The 24864-nt window shown below is 42.8% G+C and overlaps 1 protein-coding gene across 4 annotated transcripts in view; it reads right to left on the bottom strand.

Annotated features, from left to right (window-relative positions):
• Positions 1–551: 551 nt before the first annotated feature.
• The window catches only part of LOC126044922 (bifunctional heparan sulfate N-deacetylase/N-sulfotransferase 4), a 107325-nt gene continuing 83012 nt past the window's right edge, over positions 552–24864 (bottom strand). The window contains exons 7-15 of one of the 4 annotated variants that reach the window (XR_007507828.1): positions 20446–20628; positions 18639–18735; positions 17374–17497; positions 15601–15775; positions 14340–14510; positions 12043–12152; positions 6707–6809; positions 5862–6407; positions 552–1003 (exon numbers count right to left, since the gene is read on the bottom strand). Coding sequence is in view for 2 of the 4 variants with exons in the window: in XM_049815322.1 (XP_049671279.1) it covers positions 6288–6407; positions 6707–6809; positions 12043–12152; positions 14340–14510; positions 15601–15775; positions 17374–17497; positions 18639–18735; positions 20446–20628 (1083 nt within the window). In the remaining 2 variants the exon portion in view is untranslated. Of the gene's footprint in view, positions 1004–5108; positions 6408–6706; positions 6810–12042; positions 12153–14339; positions 14511–15600; positions 15776–17373; positions 17498–18638; positions 18736–20445; positions 20629–24864 lie in introns of those variants that run through there. The other 3 variants (XR_007507827.1, XM_049815322.1, XM_049815323.1) reach the window with 3 other exon arrangements.

Consider the following 24864-nt stretch of genomic DNA (forward strand, 5'->3'; position numbering starts at 1 on the left):
AGGGTTTAAGCCACCTTCAAGGCAATTTGCATCAGCTGAAATCAGTTCCTTTTAAGATTCCTCAAACAGGGCAGAGAAAAAGCCTGGTGTGTTAATTAGAGAAAGAGCTTATGTAGGGCTGTCCGAACATCCACACCTCTCGTTGAGCGCAGGCGGGTAATACTTTGAAAAGGCAGGCCCGTAAATGCACGTTACGCGGCGTAACAAACACAGAAGTGTCAGACTTGCCTGAATTAATGATCCCTGCCTGGGAGGTGGAGGAGGAGGAGGAGGCAGGAGGCAGAGGATGAGGTCGATGGCACTTCTAGCATCGGTGCAGCCGGTGCTGTAAATCCCACGGCGTCAGGGCCGCCGTGTTGAGGACAGGGGAAAGCCTTGAGGAGTTGCCGAAGCAGAAGAAGCTGAGTCGGTGCACGACTTGAAATATATGGCAGAGGTTATTGAAGATCAGATTTTGGCTCAGAAAATGGGAAAGAGGATTTAAGGAAAGAAGAAAAGTGCTCTCTATAATACACCATCAGAAGTGTTTATTCTGCGGCAGTGAGAAGAACCAATAATAAGGTGTGTGCACATCAATTTTTTAAAACAATTCCAGCAAATACAGACTTTGGCCTCCCTCACCACCCCCCACAACAAAAATACTTTGAGTGATCAAAATTTATTTTGATTCCTTTTTCTTCAACACCAAGTGTTTGTTCAACTGGATTTGCTGTCGTCACATAGGAAGGGAAAGAAAAAGAAAAAAAAAAAAAAAAAAGAGCTTGGGCAAGACAGTGAAGTTTTTCCTCAGCTCTATCAAGAGGGTGTCTTTTGTTTTGAAATACTACAGAAATGATAATAAGTCTTATAAAAGTTATCCAGTCACTGGAGCACTGAACACTTCAGAATCTGTGTCGCTTGCAAATCCTTATTTATTTTTGGTAGCTTTTCTAGATAGGATAGTGATGGAGGAATCGAATCCATAGACAGGTCCACGCCTTTGCAGTCACGCTAAAAGGATGAACTGGGAGGAAAAAAGAGAAGATAAAGACAATGTAAGAAACGTTGTCTGACAGGGAAATTCCTATCCTAAGAACATACACTTAAATCAAAAAAAGTCTCTGAAGCAACAACTCCTGGCAGATGTAAGCAGAGCTAGCTGTATGAACTAATATAACGATGGACAGACTGACTGTTAAAGCTAGATTTCGTGATCCGATATCGATGAGGATAAACATAGTGAGGTGATCACGTGAGATGATCAAAGAGAGTATCCACTGGTAAGAGAGAGATGGCACTGCAATCCAAGAGCTAAAATGGCAAAGCTAAATCACGTGTGCAAAGAGAGCTTCTCCTGACACCAGTGGCAAACTTAATCTTACTTAACTACAATAAAATTAGACACTTAGTCTCTGCTGATTTATATACCTGTGTTGTACCTGTTTTACACAGCTGTCACATGCTCACACACCTATTATAAACATCAATTTTAAACCCATTATAAACATAATTTGCTACTGATGGGAACTAAATGACTAGTTTGGACTTGATGTCTAATTTTAAGGTGGCCCAGCTTAGGGGAAATGAGCACCCTGCACCCAATTTATTCTCGGCCAGTCATTCTGGAGATGAATAATGTTCCCCTGTCTCACGAGCTCTGCCCGTCGTGTGCTTTTCAGATGCACTACGCTGGCACAAAATTTAACACGAAGGGGAAGGAAAAGGAGGAGGGGGAAGAAAGGGGAGAAGATATTCAGCTTCTGCTTTTGTATTCAGGACACGTCCCCACTGCTTTATTATCACATCAGAGAGTCTGGACCCATCAGCGCTTTCATTACGCAACATTTTCCTCCCCCAAGAATTTATAATTCCGCCATCTTAATTTGTTTTGGGGACACTCGGCAGTCTGATTCCCTATCAGAGAGAAAATTTGTTTTATTAGAAAACATCTATGAGCAGTTAATCCGGCAACTTTATTTTAGACCTTGAGAGGTCAATGCATAATTTAGAAGGTTTTGGATTCTGTTCTGATTGCTTCTCACTCGAAGACAACCTCGATTATACAAGCTTGGTTTTCTGAGGGCCAAAGTCCTGCTTTAATCATCAAATGCGCTGCCATAGACCCTGATGCTTGTGTCTGGCCCATAGGGTTTTCCGTGTCTCGTAGCCAGCAAGGCGGGAGGATGGAGCGGAGAGGGACCTGCGTGGCACGGCAAGAGCAGAAGTGCTGGAGCCCTGCGGGGGGCTGTAGGTGGGACACAGCTTGAAGCTCCAACCATGGCAGAGCACTGACCAAGAGAGGTGGGGGGGGGGGGGGCAAAATTGCCGCTCGGTGATAGAAATCAAATTAGCGACGGATTTCCAGCAGCTAGAAGGCTACGTGATGCTTGAACCACACAGAGTGTGCCTTATGAAACCTGCTCTTTGGGGCCAACTGGGGTCTGCTGGAATTAATAGGAAGACTCCCACCGGTCTCCACAGGCAGTAGGTCAGGTCTTCAGTGCAGCAAGGCTCCTTCAAACCTCTGCAGGAATCCGTATTTCCAGGGGAATGGGAGCAAACTGCAGCTGCAGCCCTCCAGCGTGTAAAACTCCTATTGATTTACAGCCTGCACCACATGGAGGTATTGTGGAGATGATTCCTGTAGCTTATGAATAGGAAAGAAGGGCCAGCATTATCTTTCCCAGCTACAGCCCCCTTGCCATGAATAAATGTTTCATTTTTATTGCATTTGTTTTGCTGGTCTTTAAGAATCCCAACAATTACATGGTCAGTGATATGAAAGGCATAAAAGAAATCAAGATCATTTACAGCTAGTTCACAAAGGCACCTCTATAATACGGTGGTCCAGAGATATTCTGTGTTGATGGGTCCTATTACAAGTGGAAGGAATGAAACTTTGAAATAGTGTTATTTCATCTTTATATGACACATAATGAAGTCAATTCAAATGTCAGTTTTCAATGGAACACGAGATCTCTTGCAAATGTGGTGCCCATTCAAACTTAAAAAATAACAATGAAGTATAAAAATATCCAGTGTGTTTTAAGGACATGATGCTATTACAGAGCTGAGAGTTGGAAAGATTTTTTTTTTTTTCCCTAACGGAAAAGGTAAGAACAAGAAATACTTTTCCAGATTTTACGGTATTTGTCTCATTTCCTTGAAAACCTCCTGAAGCCAATTTCATGTTTACTTAGCTTTTAATCAAGAAGTTATGAAGTCATCTTTTAATTAATGATGAGCCAATTCTAATGTATATTAACAGCTAAAATTTTATCAAATGGTTGATTTAGGTATTCTTCTGTGACCAAGCCTTACTTATGCAAAACTCTCATCAGACTAGTCATCTTTGGCATTATCAATGCTAAAAGGTAAAAGAGTGTGAATTTGAAAGAAAGTATGTAACTGATTCCCCCCCTCACTCCCTGCAAAACAAAAAAAAAGCCCCAACCCCCCACATAAGGTTCGTTTTATTTGGCATTTAGTTTGCCCTAACTCATTTTGAAGAGTCCTCCTGGTCGAAATAGGAGAACTAGAAAAATTACTTCAGGAAACCAAAACAAAATCAGACCCTTCCCTGAGACCCTCCCTGCTCCCTCTTGTCTTCAACAACTATAGTTGTGAGATAAAACACCATCTCCTTTTCAGCTCACCTAATTTTAGACCTATACAGCCAAGCTCTTCCCCTGAACAAGTTGTCTATTGTCCTTTTACAGTCAATAGAGAGGAAGAGGCAAGATTAATCTCACTCATTTAAGAAGTCTGCTTTGTGATGAGATGAATAGTGTCCTAGAAGTGCTATTTCCCTTCATCAGCTATAAAATAAAGTAGATGTCTCACTTATGTGAAATGAATCCCATTTCAATATTTAAAAGCAAACAGGAGACTGGGCTTTCGGGCTTTCCCGTACGTTCGTGTACATCCTTCTGCAAGTAGGCTGGTGCAGCACTGGTGGGGCTGGGCATGCCGTGCTCTTGCGGCAACCGGCAGCTGTTGGGCAGGGGTTACCTGTCCTTGTCCTCTTCCCACCCCTCCTGGGGGTCCTCCTGCAGAAGGAGCGAGGGCCGAGGTGGAGAGCAGGATCCCAAGGGGCCGTGCGGGGACTGGGTGCTGGTTGCACCTCAGCCTCTCCTCTGTGCAAACCCCGTGGGCTGGACGTGCGGGACCAAGGAGGGCAGTGCCGGGTCTCGCACGGATGAGGGACCTCCACCAGGGCAGTGCTGCGACTGAGAAAAGGGCTGGAACGCTGAGGAGGGAAGGAGCGGCCAGGCACGTTCAGATGGGCAGTGGTGGAGGAGAAGTGATGGAGGCCAGGTGAGAAGAAGCAGTGTGGCAGAAGGGTGGTGCCACTGCTGAGCTGGGAGCAGGACAGGTGGCACTAGGATAGCTCTGGGAAGCACTGGACTTGTCAATCTGAAATAAGCTGGTGTCATGATCTTGGCAGGCAGTCTCAGGATTTAGGCGTTTGGAAATGCTAAGATAGCTATCTACATGTATCAACTGGTTTGAAGCCTAAATTAATTTGTTTAAGTGCTCCTGAATACCATAGTCTATGATGTGCACTGATTTGTGCTCCCCGAGGCTAGCTCTCACTAATCTGAATTAATGGTGCAACCTCAGCGTCCAGTTCTGTCTCCTGAGCTAGGAGGTAAGTATCAAATTCATGGGGAGGGGAAAGCACAAAGCCTCTGCAGCACCTGAAATAGCTTGTGCCTGGGAACTAAGATGGGGAAGTTTGAAAACTAAAACCTACTCTGTTTTGTGCTGCATAAAGAACATGTAGCAAAGCTTTTGCCAGCTTTTGTTTTCTTGAGAAAAAGTGTTACGAGGCTAAAATGCCTAAATGGTATTTGTTCCCTCAGCTTAAATTTCCCAGCGAGTTTCTGCCCAGTCTTGTCGACCTTGCCCACACAGATCTAAGAAGAAAGCGCAATTCATAACAATATCATGTTTTTGGTAAACCACCCTTTCATTTACTTATGGGCACAAAAAGCAGACATTTAAAACTAAGTCTATGTCTGATCTAGATATACAGTAGGTAGATATGCAGGCATAAAAACACATCCATCATATACGTATATGTGCTATTTAGTGGATGCGCTTGTCTTTTCAACTTCATTAAAAGAAAGAGTTTATTCAACAGACTGTAGTTTGTTTTCAAACCTTAACAATTACCTTTGGTCATTAAAGTTTCTTTTCTGTAATAGCTTGCAGAATGAGACCCTAAATGACTAACCCAATTTCTTACTTTGAAGGCTTCAGAGCAAAAATATTGCTTTCCATATAGGAAAAAAGTTGTTGATATTGGGTTATTGTCAGTAGACTGCTTGCACAGGCTGCTTAGATTTTAAAAGACTTTGGTAGTGTTTTAAGGAGTCCTATGGCATTATGACAAAATATTTGATATGATTTCACATCTCAGAGCTCTGTCACAGCTGCTGTAGGAACCCAACAGATGCGATGAAAAACCTTATCAGGGTGGCAAAGTAGCCATGGCCAAAAGACAGGTAATGGATTTCACCAAGACCTGGGAGGAGGGCCACCTTGCTGCCTGCACCTCAACAACCCACATGACGCCAGTAAATCAGGTTATATCTTGTTGTGAAGGGAAAAAAACCCCAACCCAACAGAAGAAAGAGCACAGACTACCATCAGTTATTACAGGAACCCCAGGGAAGCAAGTTAGGCGAGAATTTAGCCCACCTCCTTCTAGGGAGAAAGCAATGATGGTGCATTAATACTATACATATCATAACCATTAGGGATCCCGACTGCAAAGTGCTGAATATCCCCCTATAAAACGACAGGAAAACTTGCAGGGTTGGGGGAAAAACCAGCAAAATGGAATGTGGAAAACACCAGCGGATGACCAACCTCACCGTCCAGCGAGAGATGCTCCCATCCTTTGCTCGTGTCCTGACAGACTGCAATTTGTCATGTACACTGAAGTCAATCCGTCCTGCACACAGTTTCTGGTGTGAACAGAGGAACTACGCTATGCACGAATCCGGTCTGGATAAAGAGTAATGCCACGTAGCTCTGTATTATTTCCTGGAAGCTGACAAAAGGGGTCGATGCTAGTAACTGTCAGCACGTGCATATAAACAGTTGTCGGGTTTGGGGTTTTTTATTCTTTTGTGTTTTGGGTTTTTGTTTTTGTTTTTTTTTTTTTTTTTTTTTTTTTTTTTTTTATAGAAAGAGCATTATTCATGAGGTCCTCTACTGATGATCACAAGTGAGTCGGAGAAGCAAGGGGTCTGACGGTGAAGGAAATCGTCCTTATTTGGGTCCTCCACCCTTGGGTGCTACCTGACCTTCTGCAGCTCCTGTCTCAGCCAGGAAGGCAGGGGCTGCCCCAGCCTGTGCAGCAGCTTGGACAACTCCACGTTGTGGTCTCTGTAGTAGCTTGACAGAAACGCTCGAGACTGAGAAGGGTGGAAAAAAACAAACAAACAAAACAGTCAAAGAAGGAAACCCACCCAACAGCAGATTTCGGCAGGCGTTCCTGCCCAGGAGCTATGCACTGCTCCCAGAGAAGGGCTCTTAAGAGGGGGAAATTAATATCCTGTCATTCAAAGCTCATTAAAAGTTTCTGATTTTTAAAAATATCAAGCCAATTTAAAAAAAAAAAAAAACAAACGGATAAATCAGTATGTTTATTTTAGGAGTCAAACACAAGGTCAATATAAAAAAATGTTAACTTAAATCTCTAGAAAGCCCTTACCTCTTGGTCCATTGGTGGGTATTTTCGACCTTTGCTTTTTCCCAGGCACTTTGTTTTCCCTCCTTCCAATAACTGGCACCAAAAGCCTTTCTGAGGGTCAAACCTATAGAAGATTATATTTTTTGAAAGACCTCACTACAGAAGAATCTCCCAGCTACTAAGGCATCAGTGCTAGCCAAAAATTATTGCTACACATATCTCTCTAAATGACTGAAATACTGAGGACAGAGTGGGAAACAGCTTTCCCCTCTTGTGAAAGCTCTGGGAATTTATTTTTTTCCACAAATTTGCCTTGGGAGTGGCTCAAGGCAAAAAGTTTTTCACATTTTGCTTTGCCTACACTAGCTAATTTTTATTCTACTTGTCCAGCAATATAGGGTACAAGTTTTAAGCATTGATCTATAGGATGCCAGTCAAGGTCCTGAGCCTCAGTCTCAAGGATTTTACACAGCCCCACTCCAGACTGTCTCACATTTTATTGTCTGGTTTTGGTCAGGGATTTTATTCATGTCAAACTGTTCCTTGTATCCTTGTGGGATGCTAATTTTTTGATCAATTTACACTTGAACAAAGAGCGTTTTGTTGAAAAAATGACTAATCAGCTCTTTTCCTGGAATTAGATGCGCTATAGTCTCAAGGACATTATCACCTGTGCTGAAGGAAAGCTCTCTGTACGGCCAGCTGGAGCTGATGCTATTGTAGGTCAGCACTGTCAAGGTGAGAGGGGTTAAAAAGGGCAAGCGGATTTATTTGCTGACTTCAACAGGTATAGACTCAATCCCTAAGTCTATTTATACAGAAAAGCATGTGATTGTTGCAGGACTACAAAACAATGAGAAATAGAATGTTGAAATGTTTTATGTTCATTTTTGAGTGAAATAAGCGGCGTGCAGGTCTACCAAAGGAACTGCTGGTTGGTTGTTGATAATTTAACTGCACCTGAGAAGTTGCTTGTTCCATATCATTAGATCTAAATATCACTTTCATTCCAAAGATGGCATTATAGCATAAACACTGTCTTAGCAGTCTTATCTGAAATACACAATTTGATTTTGATGTCTAAAATTCAAAGGTATAGGAATTTTAGATTAAGGCTTTAAAACACGTACTCACTAAGGAATGAACAACACGCAGTGTTAAGTTTTGAATTTATTGCTGTGGGACTTGCAGCATGCATAAAACATCGAAAAGGTTCGTATTTCTGCTATTCAGCAAATGTTTGAAAAGGATGAAGTATAATTGGCTGGAACATGGAGTTAATTAGTTACAGACTACCTTTTTGCCCTGGGTCTATCCGTACGACACAGGTATACCTGCAATTTGCTGCTGTACATAAGTGAACTAATTTCTGGAGAAGGGTGAACCTTCTTCATATTTTTTTTCTTGCTCAGCCTATTATTGCAGGCCTGACCCTTGTTTCTGAAATTGTCTCAGTAGCTGTATCAATTATAAAGAAATAAATCATTGATTAAATGGATATATCAATGATGGATTCATTGCTACTTTGGCCTTTTCCATCTGCTCATTGCATGGTGAAGTACTTTAGCTGGCTTGCACTAATTTCCCAAGAGAAGCAGCAATATAGTGTACTGGCTAAAAGGAAAACTGCAAAACTGTGCCCCAAACAATATTTCTGCCTCAGAAGGAGCATATTGAACATTATTAAGAGAATGTGCAAATTTGGGTAGGGGAAAAGAGGGTAAGACAGCTCCGGCTGAATTCAACCCATTGTGTTCAGGTATTATGAAGCTCTCAAGACTCCTGAAAACGTAACTGGGCACAATGGCAGTATTTATTTAAAAACAGTGATGGCCTTAAGGCTGTAGTTAAAAGTGAGCTTTTAAAAGCACTCAGCAGAACTCTTTCCTCCACGCCCAGTTACCTTTTCTTCCCTTGCAGAGTAAGCCTGTGGGAGAAGCAGGGTTGAAGCTGGACACCCGTACGCCCACCCCACCTCGCAGAGGTTGGTACCCAACGCTAGAGGTGAGGAAGGTGGCTGCGAGGGCAGGACCAAGCCACACCACTGTGAGGATCTTTCTCATATACCCTGACAGAACGTAGCAGCACTCCAAGAGAAAACATTTACTTAAGCCTGCTCCCCTAATCCTGTGTTTTCCTTTCCATCCTGTTGTTCACATGAGGGAAAATGAGGGAAATCTCCCCGGTGAGGCTGGATGTGGAGCTGCCTCTGCGGGCAGAGCGTGGCGTGATGCGCCGGGCTGGAGGCAGCGGCATTTTGGCAGCCCTTTGCCGGAGCCGTGCTCTGTCCTGCCTCCCTCCTTTGCTGCCCATGGAGAAAAACAAAGGAAGAAGGGAACCACTGGCCCATGCTACCCCGGACTGGGAGTCATCTGAGGGTGTTGGGCATGAAATACATCTTCCTAGCAGTCAGTGGAGCTTCGGTAGGGCCATTCTGTGATTAAAAGGAAAGGTCTTTTGTGACTTTAGTCTCATGTGTCTTAGGTTTCTGTTCATTAAGTTCAGATACTTAAAAAATTTAAGCCCTTGGTTACTGCCTGTGAAAACGAATGGGTGGGGGAAGAGGTAGGAAACATCTCTTCAGTGCCGTAGTGGGAACTTCATCAAGACCACTGACAAGTTTCCCTCTCCTAGCACTTTGCGCAGGGATCCCAAAGCCTTTCTGTTGATGGCATTATGTGTAAAAGCCTTGCAACATTAGTTGATTTCCCCCCTTTGTTTTCACTACTCTCATAAAAAGTGCAGGTCATGGAGCCATCGAATGGTTTGGGTTGGAAGGGACGTTCAAAGATGACCTAGTCCAACCCCCCTGCAATGAGCAGGGACATCTTCCACTAGATCTGGTTGCTCAGAGCCCCCTCCAGCCTGGCCTTGAGTGGTTCCAGGGATGGGGCATCAACCACCTCTCTGGGCAACCTGTACCAGTGTTTCACCACCCTCATTGTAAAAAACGTCTTCCTTATGTCTAGTCTGGATCTAGGTCCTCTTCAGCATTGTGTGTAAGAAGCAACGACCCAGTTGCCCATCTCAGCTGTGGCTCTTATTAATCCGGCGTGATGTGCGCTTCTCTCCAGATGCCCGAGCCCTGCCTCTGTCTCCCCTCTGCTCTCTTTCCATGGCTCTGATTAGTACCTTCCTTCTGCCTGGCTTGATTTTACTTTCCTATAAGACAGCCACGTAATTACTCAGGGTGATGAACTTGTTGCTCACGAGTGTTTGCAGGACTGGGTCCTTAGGCTGTTTTGTGACAACTTTAAAAATGTGTGGTATACAGTTATTAGGCAGTAATGACTAGGAACGATTCCATGCAATCTTTTTTACTTTGACAGTCTTACCATAAAGCAACTACATTGTTTAATGCATTTTTCTCTTCCATCTTAAATCCGTACAGAAGTGTGTGCTTCCACAGCACATTTGCATTCTTGATGCCTCTAAACAGCGATTGCATAATTTTATAGATCTGTTTACAATCCCTTTTTCCTGTCCAAACAAATATGAGAGGCCAAATTTTTTTCCTGGTGTGTGACTCCACTGACTTTAATTTAGTTACAGAAAGGAAGATAGATGTGTGTGGGTGTGTATTTTTGAAAACCTAGCAGAAGGCGCTGCAGATGTGTGGCAGCAGTTGTTCAAACATCAGTAGTTCAGCTGTGTATTCAAATTCCTCCCCTATTTCAACCGCTTCGGAAAGCGATGACTTAAAAAATTACATTCCGAAATCCAAAATTTTTCCTCTAGAAAAAGATTTTGGCAGAGGAACATTCTTAAGACCTAAAGAACAACAAGCACTCAACTCTCACTTTATATTATATGAATAACCATAACCGTGCCAGCAGAGGAAACATTAAACAATAATCATAGGCAGAGAAGAGGCGGTGTAGGGTAGGTGGAAAGTCCGTGGTCTCGTTTTCCCCCAGTTTTTGTGGTACCAGCCTGCAGGGAATTTGAGGTACAGGCTTTTCTGCTTCCCACCCCACGCGCAGGCTTGTGCTCTCTGCTTGCACATTGACTTGGAAAAACCTCCGCCGCAGCCCATGGAGACCCCAGGACTCTCCCAGCCCAGTGCTTCTGGCTGGAATGAGATGATGCTCCTCACACGGAGAGGCTCAGTGCAAAAGCCTCTTACAATTTTCTGCCGGACTAAGAGGGGAGAGAGAAGTTCAGCCCACTCCCGCCCCTGCAGAAGCTCTGCCTTCCTGCGGGGAATTGAGAAATGTGGAAGAGAGAGTGCCGCACAGGCCATTAATCCCCTTTCATGGGGAAAGCCTCACCCTCCGGGTAACGAGGATGAGAAACGTGATCCAGGCTTATCACAGCTGCCTTTGCTAGATCCCAACCCAAGGCTGCGGGCAGTCAATCAAAGGGCTTTCCCTAAGTTCAGGAGACCTTGATGTGGGCTCCTGCAGAGCACCTGCAGTTTGGGCACCGACACGCCAGGCCGTGAACACTCAGGCTGCTCAGTCTGAGGGTTTTGTGCTTCGTAGGCAAATACGAGCTTCTCCCCATGCTCCAGGTGCTGCGCTTAAGCCTGGCACTTCCAGGTTAGGGATCTGATCTACTATTAGTAACTTGTAATTTTACCAAGCGTACAGATTGAATTCTGCTGTGCCATGTGCCTGGCTACCTCCAGGTAAAAGGTCAGTAGAATCGGCTGAACCATATACGAAAATGGGATTAGGGAATGATATATTTGGTCCATGTTTAAAGCAAACAATCAAAGAAACCATGCAACCAGATGAACCTTATCATACTGAGTGCTTCTAATCCACTCTCTGTCATTAGACTCCTATCTGAATGTGATAAGAACATTTAAGCCAAACTTTTCATGCCTGACACTTAGTGGTCTTCAGCTTCTGGAGACTGTCATAAGGTTCAACAGTCTGATATGCAAACGTGTGCTGAACTCTTACATGCACAACTCACATCAAACGAACGTACATTTTAAACAGTGCGGCGATGAAAGCAAAACTAGGTACCCAGAGAAAACAAGTCCTGGACATCTCCGACCGAACACTCAAACTTAGCAGACATTTTTTACGTGAATCTGGACCTTTGTTCTTCATCTAATACAAAATACTGAGCAGTCATTTGTTCTGTATGTTGTGCAAAGTAGAGTTTGCATGTGGAAATGCATGCAATCATGCAGTTAAATTCTGTAATATATTATATGTATGCAAGTTAAGGGAAAACTGGACGGGCATTAAACTGACTTTAAGAAAAACCCCCAGACTCTGCAAAATTATCATTGTTGTAATGTGGTTTTTCTTTGCTTGTAATTAACGATCAAGTGATCTTGGTAGGAGGGGATGTACACCGTGATCCCATAGGGCAAATTGATAATAAAGGAACAGACTCACGTTAGAGCTTCAGAGTAATTATAGTGAGGAGAGACTCCAAGAAACTTCTGCACTTCATCCATCACAGTAGCTGGGTCACTTCTTAGCTGCTGTCCATCAATAATAAGCAACTGTAGGGTTAAATATGCTAGCTATTTAGAAACAGGACTAAGGTTAATGAACGAATGACATTATTTCCCTTCTGTGACAACATGGAATTACATTAGCATGTGACTTTGTATAGTGCTAATAATCATATGGATGAACTTCTTTCTAGATTTGCCTTTTACTTTATTATGTTGAATTTGTATAGGCGGGCACCTTGTCACTCTGTGTGTGCACATTGTTCAAAAGCAAGTGTTAAATCTCACAAGCCAAACCTGAGTGTCAGAGAATTCTGAGAAAAAGATATAAGAAAGGAATGTGAAAATATTGTTGAGGTTTACAATGTGTCCATAGAAAATCTGGCATGGAATAAGAAAAAGAACAAAAAGCTCATATATATATCCTAGAATTAAATGTTCAGAAACTATACGATTACATGCTCAAAAGTGATGTCGTGGCAATTTATTTGAAACTCACCACCAGCCTATCAACCATATAGGCTTGCAAAATTGTTAGCAAAGGGGTTTTTTTGTTTTTAATTAAAGATTGATGTCATGTAAAGGTACATTGACCTCTGGCAAATGTTAAGACAATGTATCAAAAGTCTACGGGAGTACCAAGCAGTATTACTAATAACTATTCTGGGCAGATGTGTTTTATATTTATTGTGAGGGCTTATTATGAATTATTAAGTTTTTGAGTGCACAGGCTGAGTGAATGCATATTACTGAGTGCCCATTAGTAAGCACCGTGAGTGCACTCTCTGTGTGCACCTCATTAAGAATGAGTGCATTTTGTTGTGTATCTTGTAAAATTAATCACTGTAACTATGAAACATGAGCGGTTACCGGTTTTACAAGAAATATGTCAATGTGTCCCTGAATGTTTAATAAGAGGGCTGCACTTGCTCTTCGCTACAGCAGGAGGAGAGAAATATTTATGAGAGGGGGCAGCAGCCCCAGGTGAGGGTGGAGAAGGGGCACAGGTAACAGGGCACGGGGTGTTCGGCACCCTTTGTGTGCTCCGAATTTGCCGGGACAGGCCCTTGTCCTTTGGAGGAATAAGTCGGGATGTGGCGGCCAATGAGGAGACGTGCCCCATTTGCTCCTAGGACAATACTGCCTGGGGCCGGCCCTTGCTGCAGGTTCAGCTGCTTTAGGCAGCACTCCTTCCCCATTTATGAAAGACTAGAAAGGCCAGAGATGAAAGAAGAAAATAAATGACTAACTGAGACTTTCTCCTTTCTCCTGGAAATAGGATTGACCTGCTTCTCCTCTTTGTAGTACAGCTGAGATTGTATAAAAAGAAAAACGAGGATTGCAAAAAGACAGAGCTTCTATTTCTTTTTTTTCTTTTTTTTTTTTTTTTTTTTTTTTTTTTTCCCCAGGTCCCTGACTAAATAGGCAACACTCAGTTCTACCTCCTTTCAACAAAATTCTGTCCCGCATAGAGCAATCTCTGGAGATACTTGTCCATTATGCTTACTCATTAAATACTCTTTTACAACTTTTTCTTACAGTAGGTAGACATATGAACTGTGCTATGGACCATGTCCACAGGCAAAGAGTGCTCAGGCATATATTTTGTAGTAATAAAATGCTTGCTTTAGGTTCATATCTGTAAACAATTTTTTTAGCAATGGGAATTTTCTTTAGGTCTATGTGTTTATGTAAATTTTTCATGGGAAAGGTTATAAAAGACAATTCAGTAAAACATCTGAAGAAAGATGGGGCAAAAAGAAGTAATTTCTGCTCGAACACTGAGGAAGGCTAATTCCATATCAGGATCAAACAAATGTGAAATTTTCTATGAAAGGGAGTGAGTGGGAAGCAGAATGAAACTTCTTTTCAGAAAAAGCCCTGGCATTTTCTTAATGAATTTGTCAAACCTTCCCACAACGTCTCATGCCGCAGCTGCTTGTTTCTTGGGACCCAGAAGCCTCGACAACCTTGGCTGATCCTGGAAGGAAACCCCAAAGTCCCCCATCAAGCCCATGTGGCCACAGTTCATGGCATTTTCCTGTTGCATCTTTTCCATCAGAAGACAGAAAAATCAACACACTTCTGCCAAATAACCTGATCTTGTCAAATCTGCATTTCCTAACAGCTAAGAGTTCCAGTGGGAAATATCCCATCACCTCTGATCATGAGGCCATTCTGATTTGGGGACTTTTGAAGTCGATGAGCTTGGTGAAACAACAGGTTGGAAATTACCTGTGAAGCAGGGTAATGAGTTAACCATCTTTCAATATGGACAGCATACCATCCGGGTGTCAGGCATCTCTTCTGGAGAGTCCTTATCTCCGAGGGTGCCCAATGGCTGGATGTAATGACTTCATAAAAATTGAATTTCAGGGCAGCGGGGTCCTCATGGGATCGCTGATGCTAAAGGGAGATATTTAGGCACATATCACAAGGATGCTGAAGATTAAGCTGTAAGCCTCCCAAGAGCTGTGCTGGCATGGCCAGCCCAGCTGCAGCCCACAGCAGCCCCTTGGCTCCCCACCAGTCCCACTTCTACTGGGTAGGAAGCAGGATGGGGCCACCATTCAGCCAAGGGCCCTCCTGGGACAGGTGGGAGGGGAGCTGAGGAGCCAAATTCTGCCAAAGTAGGCACAATTTTTTTATTACTGCTTTGCATCTCGCATCAGCAGTTGTAAAGGTGCAAATGAGATGTCAAAAAGGGTGCAAATTGCAGCCCTAGGCCATGTTTCGTTCCTTGCAGAACTCATAATAACGGTATCAGAAATGGTGTATTTTATGCTTATTGTGACATTATAAGTTTGTGTCTGTTTTAACACTGCTTTTAGTATTTCCTTGATCTGTATGACTACACCATGTTTTACATGCATGCTTAAATGTCTCTTTAAAAATAGCTTTTTTAAACGGTGCAGACTTTGTTACGGAAAGGTGTGGGCTCAGTAAAAGGCAAGAAAGAGCATCTTAGAGTTTCCTCGGAAAAACAACAGGCTTTCTTTTGTTTCCAAGGAGAGGAAAAAAAACAACCCCAACTCTCCAGACACAGCTCTTTAACTCATTGGAAACTTTAGAAGACACTGCATACATTTATACGCCACCGCATATTGCTCAGCTTACATGCTGGAGGATGGGAAAAGGTACCAGATTCTCAGCATCAAGAGCTCTGATTTTCTAGTTAGGCCATGCTCATTTTCCCCCGTGTATCTACCTGGGTGAGGAGCACTGCTTTTCCTCTATGCAGTGTCAGCTGTAATTGAGATTAAACTGCTTGTTTACAGCTGGTGTCAGCTCAGCGCTGAGAAGTTTCATCGTTTATGACACTGGTGTCACAGGTGCCAACTGCAAAAGCTGGCATTCAGCATCCTTCCATTTCTACGCAGCGCAAAAGCCTTGCAATAAATCCCATTCTTGCTCAAGGACACAAATTCCCACTGATGTTGGCCATCATCCCCTGCCATTGATTTCACTGTCCTTTTCTCAAAGGCAAGGTCCATACCTGGTACCAGGAATAGGCCCGATCAGATGGGTCGATGAGGATGGTGATGATCTTGGCCTTGGGGATGAGGGAAGCAGCTCGTTTAGGGGCTTCCTCAGAATGGAAGTAGTTGGCACTTTTCTCAAAGAGGAGGTCCGTGGTGACATTAGAAGGAGTGGGGAAGAAATCCATGTACCTGCAAGGTGAAGAAACTCGTTAGAATTAGCAGTTTCACAAGTGGGTCATACCCCTGTGCTTCCCATTTCATGGTAGGTGAAAAGGTGAATTTTCAGACATAATTCTCAAGAAGCAAAATGGAATTTCTTGGCTCACTCTGGAACTGGGAGAGGTGGAACACATCTTGGCTCTTACATGGTGCTGGTAATAGCTAAAGCCTTTCATGAAGTCAGGTAATCAGCTTTTTCCTTTGATGGATGGGATTTTTGCTAACAAGTTCAATGTCAAAGGGATGTCTTTCACTAGTTTGGAATGAGTTCAGTTTTAGCTGCAGAAAAAAATGGAAAAAGCTTCAAAACGTCAACTATTTAATTTTAATATTGTTGAAATATTTCATTTTGGAACCAACAAATCTTTTCTTTTAGACGTTTTCAGAATGCAAGATTTGCATTTTGGCATTGAATGGTGTTTTCCACTTAAAACTGATTGGAAGTAAAAGTAAGTAAAACAGAAGGTTCAACTGAAGGGGTGAAGAATTCAAACAAAGCAAAAGATGAAATTGTTTTGGAGGCATTTTTCGGTCCCTGTATTTTTTCTGAGCACTCCAGAAACTTCCAGTTTTGGTGGGACTAACTGTTTTCTGTGTCCTTTCTATAGAAAGGAAGTATGTGGGGCTTCACCGTGCACACAGAACCCTACTGACTTTTGAACCTGCAGACCAATTTGGGTGAAGCGTGGCAGATGAGGTCTCCAAGAGGCCATCCTCTTCCTCCACGTGTTGTGCAAAGGGCTGCAGAGGAGAGACACTCCCCATTCTCCGCTCCTTCTTCTCTGAGGGTGCTACACCATTTATTTACTCTATGACAGCCACAGGTGATCTCTTTCTTTATGCAGTATGGGAAAACAAATGCCAAGCATTTCTTTCCCTTTATTTTTCGTGACTCCTTGAACTGAGAAGCTGTTCTCGCAGCTGCGGGGCCAACCTGCTTTTATCGGTCAGCCTCGTTTGCTCCGCACCCTCTCCATGCCATACGTGGGCAAGGGAAACCACTCAAGATTAATCTGTTTCTGTGTAGCGTGGTGTTTGTCTTATATTTCAGTTTTCACACAAGGATGAGAACAGCTGTTCCCTGTGGAAATGAAAGCCTTACAAAAATGCCTTTCTTAAGCAAAAAGAGTAAAAGCAATATTTAAAATTGTGATAGGAATACCAGTTGAAATGCTTTACAGTGGCGTTTTTTCTCTCATGGAGAGAAGAATCGAACCTTACTTCATGAAAAGCCGCTTTTGAAGAAAAAGAGTATAATTCAGTATAGATACAGTTATGAAAAGACAGAGATGCTATTCAGCGTGAAGACAGACATCATAACTAAGTTAGCTATTGTCTTCAATTGTGAAAAAAATAAGAAAATTGTTATTGTAATATCTAAAAAAAAAATTAAGGACTTGATTAAATGTCCCATCATTACAAATTAGTTTCTTTTTCTGTCTGATAACGCCAAGCATAATGAATTCATTGAGTAATTACATTGATGTCATACATGCTTCTATAACTGTTCCATTGTGATTTACCATGTATTAATAATGAATACTTCTTTTTTTTTTAATTCTTCTTACCAGTCAATTCCCTTGTGATAGTTGTTTCCATTGAAGAACTGAACTTCTTCAAAAGTTTTTGGACTAGGGAGATTGCTGATAATGGAAGGATGCATTAGAAGAAATAAATAAAGAGCTGTTGTTCCTACAACAACAAAAAGAGATGCCATTAGGAAACAGAAAAAAACCTCTTTGAATTTATTCATTAAAGAAAGTACTTCAAATCAATGCACACTGAGATATACAGGAAAATTAGATTACCTTTTATAAGAAAGTTGCCTGTTGATGAAAGGCCTGTGTAAGCACAAGGGGATTTCAGAGGGAGAGGGGAATACGTGCAAACTTCTCTGCTCATCGAACTTTTCCCATTTCCAAACCGAATTCTGCTCTCCGATGCAAGCGTGATTTTGCTGTTGATGACATTGCTTGCTTGACTGCGTATTTAACTAGTGAGGGAATTTGGCCTGGACATGTTTGTTTTCAAACTATTTATGTTTCACAAAACTTTTCAAAAGCCCTAACTGTGGGATTATGCTTTTGTTGCTCCCAGAACCGCACTTTTATCCTCTGTGTATTTTTCCTGGGGCTCTGCTATTGAGGAATAAATCATCTATTTCAATGCTAACAAACCTGTGTGTCACAAGTATGCTTTAAAATCCCAGTAACAATACTTTTGTATTATTTGTTTGACAAAAACAACTGGAAATTATGTATGGTGGTAAATGAAATTTTGGAGAATGTATCTTTAAACTTGCTCTTCAATGATTTTATGCTATGCAGGCTATCATTGGACTATGAATCAAGACCTGCTGTCTCTGTCACTGTCACAGAATTTCTGTATGATCTTGGATTAGTCATTTATTTCCCTGCCTCAGCATCCACTTTTTGTAATATGTCCACAACAGTAATAGCTATCTTCGGAGTGGGAATATGTGGCTTAATTAAAAAAATGCCCCGAGACCCTCAGAGGCCTGCAAGGTGGTAAATACATTTATTGTCAATTAGGTTCTCAAACGATGTTGAAATAACTTGTCAGAGAACTTAATAACAATCTTAACATAGGGCTGCCTGACAGCATGGGTTTTTTTTGTTGTGAACGAATGCAATTTTACTATACAAACAGTTACCCCTTTCTGTTGGCAGTGAAGGAGTTACTACCCGAATCCCGTAAGGATGGGCAGTGTACCATCCCTGTAGCAGGGAGTGGGCTTCAGTTTGCAGGACACAAATACACAGATACAAAACTGGGGGGGGCTAGCTTCGGTTACAAATTCATTACTTCTTACCTGTTTTCTGGGGTCCTATCACAAGAAATTTGGGTAGGTGGTCACAAGTTTTGTCTCTGGACCAAATATCCCTGTGTCGTTTATCATCACACGGATTCTGAAGAAGAAAAGGTGGTTGTGTACATCACACTGAGGCTATCCTAAATGTTCGCATGCACGCGAGTCTTTGCAGGATCTAAATGTTACGCGCTAATGCCAGAGCCTTACACTAAGTAGTAAAATCCCACATTTCCTCATAAGAGTTTACTCTTGACAGATATTGAGCACTGCGGTATGGATCCATGGAAGCATTCAGGTACACAGGGACCAAATCCTTCCAGGGGTCCCAGTGAAGTCAGTAATGCTACACAGTTGTGCAAATCCTGGAAGGATTGGTGTCAAAATCCACACCTTGTGAGATGACTGCATTTAGTTAGGCTCATTTTAGTCAGGCTCATTTAAGAAACTCAGAGTCCATAGGCATGTAGGTAGGCACATATGTGGTCCCTCTGACTAAAATTCAATGTGTATATAATGGTTTTGCATGACTGAGGATTAAGTTCAGTCATTAGGAAAAAAAGAAAAGAAAAAGAAGAAAAAAAGATTAAAACATTGATTTAATCAAGTTTTCATTTGAGGTTAAAATGGAAACCTCTGTTTGAATAGCTTCAAGGCATTACTTTCTTAGGTGACAAAATGGTTTCACATGCATAGGACTTAGTGCCAATTTTAATTTGCATAAGAACCCAGAAGGAAGGACAAAATAGAAATGTGGGATATTATTCATGTCCTTATCTTTCTACTACCTATGAATGCAAAATAAAAATGTGTGAACAAAAGACCCCACAGAAAAGGTTAGGATTGACTGCTCTTTAAAGCAGTTATCATATAGATACTGCTTTTGCATAGTATTAGCTGGTAATAGAAGATACAGCTTGCTAGTGAATAAAGTTAACAAAATATAATGGAAAAAATCAATCACTGCTGTGAATCACTGCAGCTCCACTAAACTCGCTGGAAATATTATAGATTTATACTTCTTTTGCATCTGGGCCAAAAATAATAGGGAAATATTTTGCTCCTTTTTGCCAGTGTAAGCCCAAAATAAGTCCACAGATCTCCGTGGTGTCACTCTGGATTTATAGCTAAAAGCACAGCGTGGCATATCATATTCTGAATAAGGTATGTGTAACAATGATTAGGAAATTACAGTGTAGAGATTACAAGCGGCACTATTGTGAATTTGAAACAGAGACAGAAAATAGCCAGTCTGTGCAGAAACCTTTTTCCGTTCTTAAAAGAGCTGCCCATTCTGCATTTGCTGCGCTGACCCTTCCTGCCCTCCCTTTTCCTTTCTGTCTCATTGAAGGGGGTTCAGATGGTGGGAAATCCTCCTTGTAGCTGCCGTGATCCAACATCAGTGATTCCTCATTAAGGGGATGCAATGAATCTGCATCGTTTGCCTCGAGGTAGCTCTCGCTATCAGCTGGCTGTCGGCATCTTACCGATAGTGCAACACTATTAGTTAACACGACGCGGTGCATCAGGAAAACTACAAGGCAGGAGGGATGGGAAGGGAAGCTTTCTCTCACATAAATGGCAATTTGGTGTTTCTACCATGCCTCATTTGGGGTGAATGGAAGCTAAGCCATTTCTAGTCGAAAGCAGTGGTCTCTCAAGAAAATTTAAATAATCTAAGGCGGCATCTAGGAAGAAATCATGTATCTGAATGTGAAGTGGGATTTTTATTTTTATTGTCTTTTACAGGAAAAGATCCTTATTTCCACGAGCGGGTGGTAATCGGAGGAGGAAGAGGATGTGACGTTACCTGCCAAAGAGGGTCCGTCTGCTCCGGGAAGAGCTCAAAGTACTTCTGAGCCAGCTGGACTGGGGGCAGCGTCTGCAGTTTAAGGTTAGTCGAGCTCTTAACGAAGTTGGCCAGGTTCACAAAGGTGTATAAGCCCAGGCGGTCATTCCCATAATTAGACAGATGGGTCATGAAGATGCTGATCTGGGAGGCGAGAGAAAGCTTTCAGTTGCAGGACAACGGGAGATGGCAGCGTCTGGCTGGAGGGGCAGGCACGGGGGCTCCTGGGAGCTTTGCTGAACCCTCTCTCCCCCACCCAAACCCAAAAGACAATGATGAAAATGTTAAACTGGTTGCACTTCCTAGCCCCTCTGTGAGGGTCAAATCTCCAAACTTGTCTTGTATGCGCCATTTCTTTAAATTCCCCCTGCTTATCTGAAGGGATGTATCGCTCACGGGCTTCCCCAGGGACTGACATTCAGGGGATGCTTTCTGAGATTTGTTTTTCTTCTTCTGTTTTGACTTCTTTTTACAAACAACATAAACATTTATGCATGCCTCCTGTTTACTTCACTGTTCCTTATCCCCGGACAGGCGTCTGGGAGGTGCTGGCGTACGTGACCCCTCCGTTAGGATCCCCAGCTCTCCGGTCCTCGGACATGTAGGCAAAGCTTAATTTCAGGGCTGCTCTTTATGGAATTAACCTGCAAATCTGGCTGATACGCTGCCTCCTCGGAATGCAGGGTTGGCTAATTTGTTTAAAATGGCGTGGCTGTAAGGAGGTGAATAAGTTCTGAAACAGAAAAAATTCAAGCTTTGCTGAATGATGAGATCTCAGCTAAATATCACTGTCATTGTTTTCTCCTTAAAGCCAATATAGCTTCTGCCTTTTTATCACCCTTACTGCGGCTCCCCTTTACATGGCCACTGCTTTGCAGATCTCATAGTTTCTTTCAGAGGGATAAAGACAATTTGTAAGAATAATGCGAAGAATATATTTCCCAGTATTTTTTTTACATGAGGTGATTAAACCCAGCTCTGCGGCTGCAAAGGCCTGGTTTATCTGTAGATTGTCATTGTTTAGTTTTATGAAGATTTGATCAAACTGAGCGTTGGTACTTGACTGTTTTACTCAGTACGCCGGCCTAAGATAGGATGCGCAATGACCGTGGAATTTAATTAAACTGTTATCAAGATATAACATACTAGTGGTAACTGAACAGCGTATATTTTTCTTATTTTTCAGCACCATCTCCAAAGCTGACAATCAATAACACGCGGCAGGTTGCAAAAAGTACAAATTAACTAACGTGACCACAGCAATTAAACAGGACGGCATGTCAGGCGGTGCACTTAATGATATCGTGCTTCAAGGGGGCCTTGACGTGAAGTAAAAAATTAGAGGCATAACGTTGGTTACAGCAGACTCCAGGATATGGTGGTGGGAAGTTTAGCAGTTTGCTGTCCTGCCATAATGCAGGAAATTTCCAGAAAAAGGAAAATAAAGCGTCAGCTTTGTGAAGACCACGGGCAGTGATCCCTTCACCTTCAGGTTGGGCTGGGTTCAGGAGACGGACCCAGGCTCAGCGCTCTGTCTCCTCGCCTTTTTGTGCCTGATTTCAGTTTGGTATCTGGTTTGTAAAGTCTTGGGAGGGTTTGGTGCCTGAAGACTGGCAGGAGCAATAGCCAGCCTGCTCAGCCGCTTGTGTTACCTGCATTACCCAGCTAGGATGTAGGTCTGCAGGCAGGGGTTGGGGTATAAGCGACCCATGTTTTGGGGTCGGAAGCACCTGACTCTGAAGAGAGTAGTCATCAGCAGTGAGGACACCTGATTCCCAGGTAAATTGCTTGCTTTGCACATAGAGATCTATGTCCAGGTGAGTCTCTTTTTGGATGATAAGGAATGGGAAAGGACAGCAGAGCTGGGTGTGAGCTTATAAAGGCAGCAGAGAAGGGGCTGTAGGAGAAGCAGCATGTGCACCTTCCCTTTTTGAGAGCTGTAGCAGGAGATCTGTGTCCCCAGCACCCCGAGTGCGTGCTCAGGTCAGTAAGCTTTTTTCTTCCCCCCCTTGTGTCTCAAGGGAAGCTGGATGCAGTTTGAGTGATGCCTGGCACAACCCAGACAGGGGGGACAATGTTTAGGCTGCAGTATGTTGAAGCCTGAAGTGTATGCTAGACACGTTGGAGATGTAAAGGTATATGCTGTCCTTGCCGGGGGTAGGTTATGGGTGGGAAACCAGGTAGGCTGTGCTGGCACCCTGGGCCCTGAGTTAAAGCCCTGGAAAAATGTGTCTCAGCTGGGTGGCAAGAAGGTTCCTCAGCACGCAAAGTGTTGGGAAGTGCTGAGTCTCAGAACTTGGGACCTTCACGCCTTGAACAGCTGCGAAATGCCCTGGTGTCTCGGGAAGGTTGTTATCACTGATCTACATGGCTCAGTCCTGCTGACTGTGCAGATCTTGCCAAAACAAACCACTGCTACCACCTGAAGATGAAGTTTGCCCTTCAGGATGTTGCCGCTTTGCGGTCTCAGGCTTGAGCTCTAGCAGAAGAAAGTGCTGCGGACAAAAATACCGTGTCTGTAGCACATCATGCTGTCCTGACTTTCAACATAACCACAGAATAAAAAGCCACAAGCTTTCCACTTTCACCATCTTGCTCTTCCAACGTGGTGCTTCTTTAAGCATCAGCCCACAATGTTTAAAAACATGTCCATTAGTTTGTTAAATTATTGATAAGGCTTTTAGTACTTCTATAAGGTGAAGATGGATGGAGCTTCGGAGAAAGTGTCCCTTATGGCCCATCTGTAGTGTGTTTGCGCTGTGCCCACTTTATTCCACAAAAGGTAATTTATTCTTCACTTTTATTCTGTTCTGAGCCTCTGTTGAGCAAAGATTGGCAACTGTACAAGATCTTTATTCCGTCAGCTTGACTTTGGGGGTTCCGGTGCCTATGTATTTTATGACTGAAAGCGTTTAATGTAACTGGAGTGAACACTTAAAATTGCCCTGAGCTTTGTCCATATGTAGTACCCTAGAAACTTATAAGCGAGGCAATGAATCATCTTCTTTGGGTTTCCAGTCTCCTGACCTTCTCCCCCACCCCCAAATACCCCAAGACAAACATATCCTTTTTAGTTTAGAGTTCAACTCCTCAAAATGTGACAAGTGCTTCCTGCAAACTATTTTAAAATGATGAAAAGGAAAACACTTATAGGAAATATTGATAGAGAATATAATCTTGTCTCCGAAGTGGTTTTTTTGATAAGTGGTAAAGGGTCTGTCAATGACATTTAATATTATTGCAGCAAATAAAGTATGCAAGTAAATCTACTTGCTTTTTTTGCTTTTTTTACACTTGAATTTGAATGAGGGTTTTTTTTTAATGTAAAAAGGTACTTACAGGAGATGGATATTAGCTTACTTCAAGAGTTTTATTAGGCTGCAGTCCAATCCCAAAGATCCAATTGATCACTCTTTACCGAGTCAAAAGATCTTGGATGTCTCTCTTGACTTCTTTTGCTCCATTGATCTTTTTTTGAAGTGAAAAAACCCCCAAATATGATGCATTGTACATGGGATAAAACCATATCTAATTCTTTGCCATCTATCTCCAAATCAGTTGAGACAAAAAGAGATGGGTATTAACTGTTCATGTTTACAGCGTGGATGGACACAAAAGTTTGTTTTTTCATGCCAATGAGTAAATCCATAGAAAATGCAGTAGTCTAGAAATGTGCTGAGCTAGCATAATGCTGCTGCATGTCTTGAGCCTGGTGCTGGGATACACAACTCTGTCGCACTGCTTTGCTGTGCTGCTTTGGTGGACCCAAAAAGGCTTTGGAACCAGCCTTGAGGACAAGAGTAAGGGAACCAGTGAAAACCAAGGACTGTCCCCTCCAGTAGTGCTCTGAGCAAAATTGGTGAATAGAAGGAGCGCTTTTTTTTCATACTTTCTATGACAAAAAGTAAGCTATAGCACACAGACTGATGCTAACCAGCAGGCAGCACTTCATCAAGGTAGGGATAATGCTTTTATGAGGGAGGTGAGATGCCGCTCTGCACAACGGTGCGGTACAAAGGCAATAAATTGTTTCAAATTCCTGAGGCTGGGGAAAGGGCTCTGGCTGCATTGCATTACTCTTAAGGTTAAACTAGCATAAGCAATGTGTGTTACACAATTGTGCGGAGAGGCACTTAGTAAAATCCCTTGCTGTCAGAATACAAACTATAGCCAACGTGCTATGGGAAAGGAGGTCAGTTGTGTGTTACTTTGGCACTGGTCGTGTTCCCCCATTGGTGCCAGAACACAGATGGTCTGCGGGGCAGCAGTGTTCAAATGATGCTGTGGTTTGTACTGATGCAGTATCTTATTAGCTTTGGCAATTTATCTCTCCCTCTGCCTCTGTCACTGTGATCGCTCATATTTTGAAAGGTGCAAAGG

The sequence above is a fragment of the Accipiter gentilis genome, chromosome 12, assembly GCF_929443795.1.
Source record: "Accipiter gentilis chromosome 12, bAccGen1.1, whole genome shotgun sequence".
Taxonomy (NCBI): Eukaryota; Metazoa; Chordata; class Aves; order Accipitriformes; family Accipitridae; genus Astur; species Astur gentilis.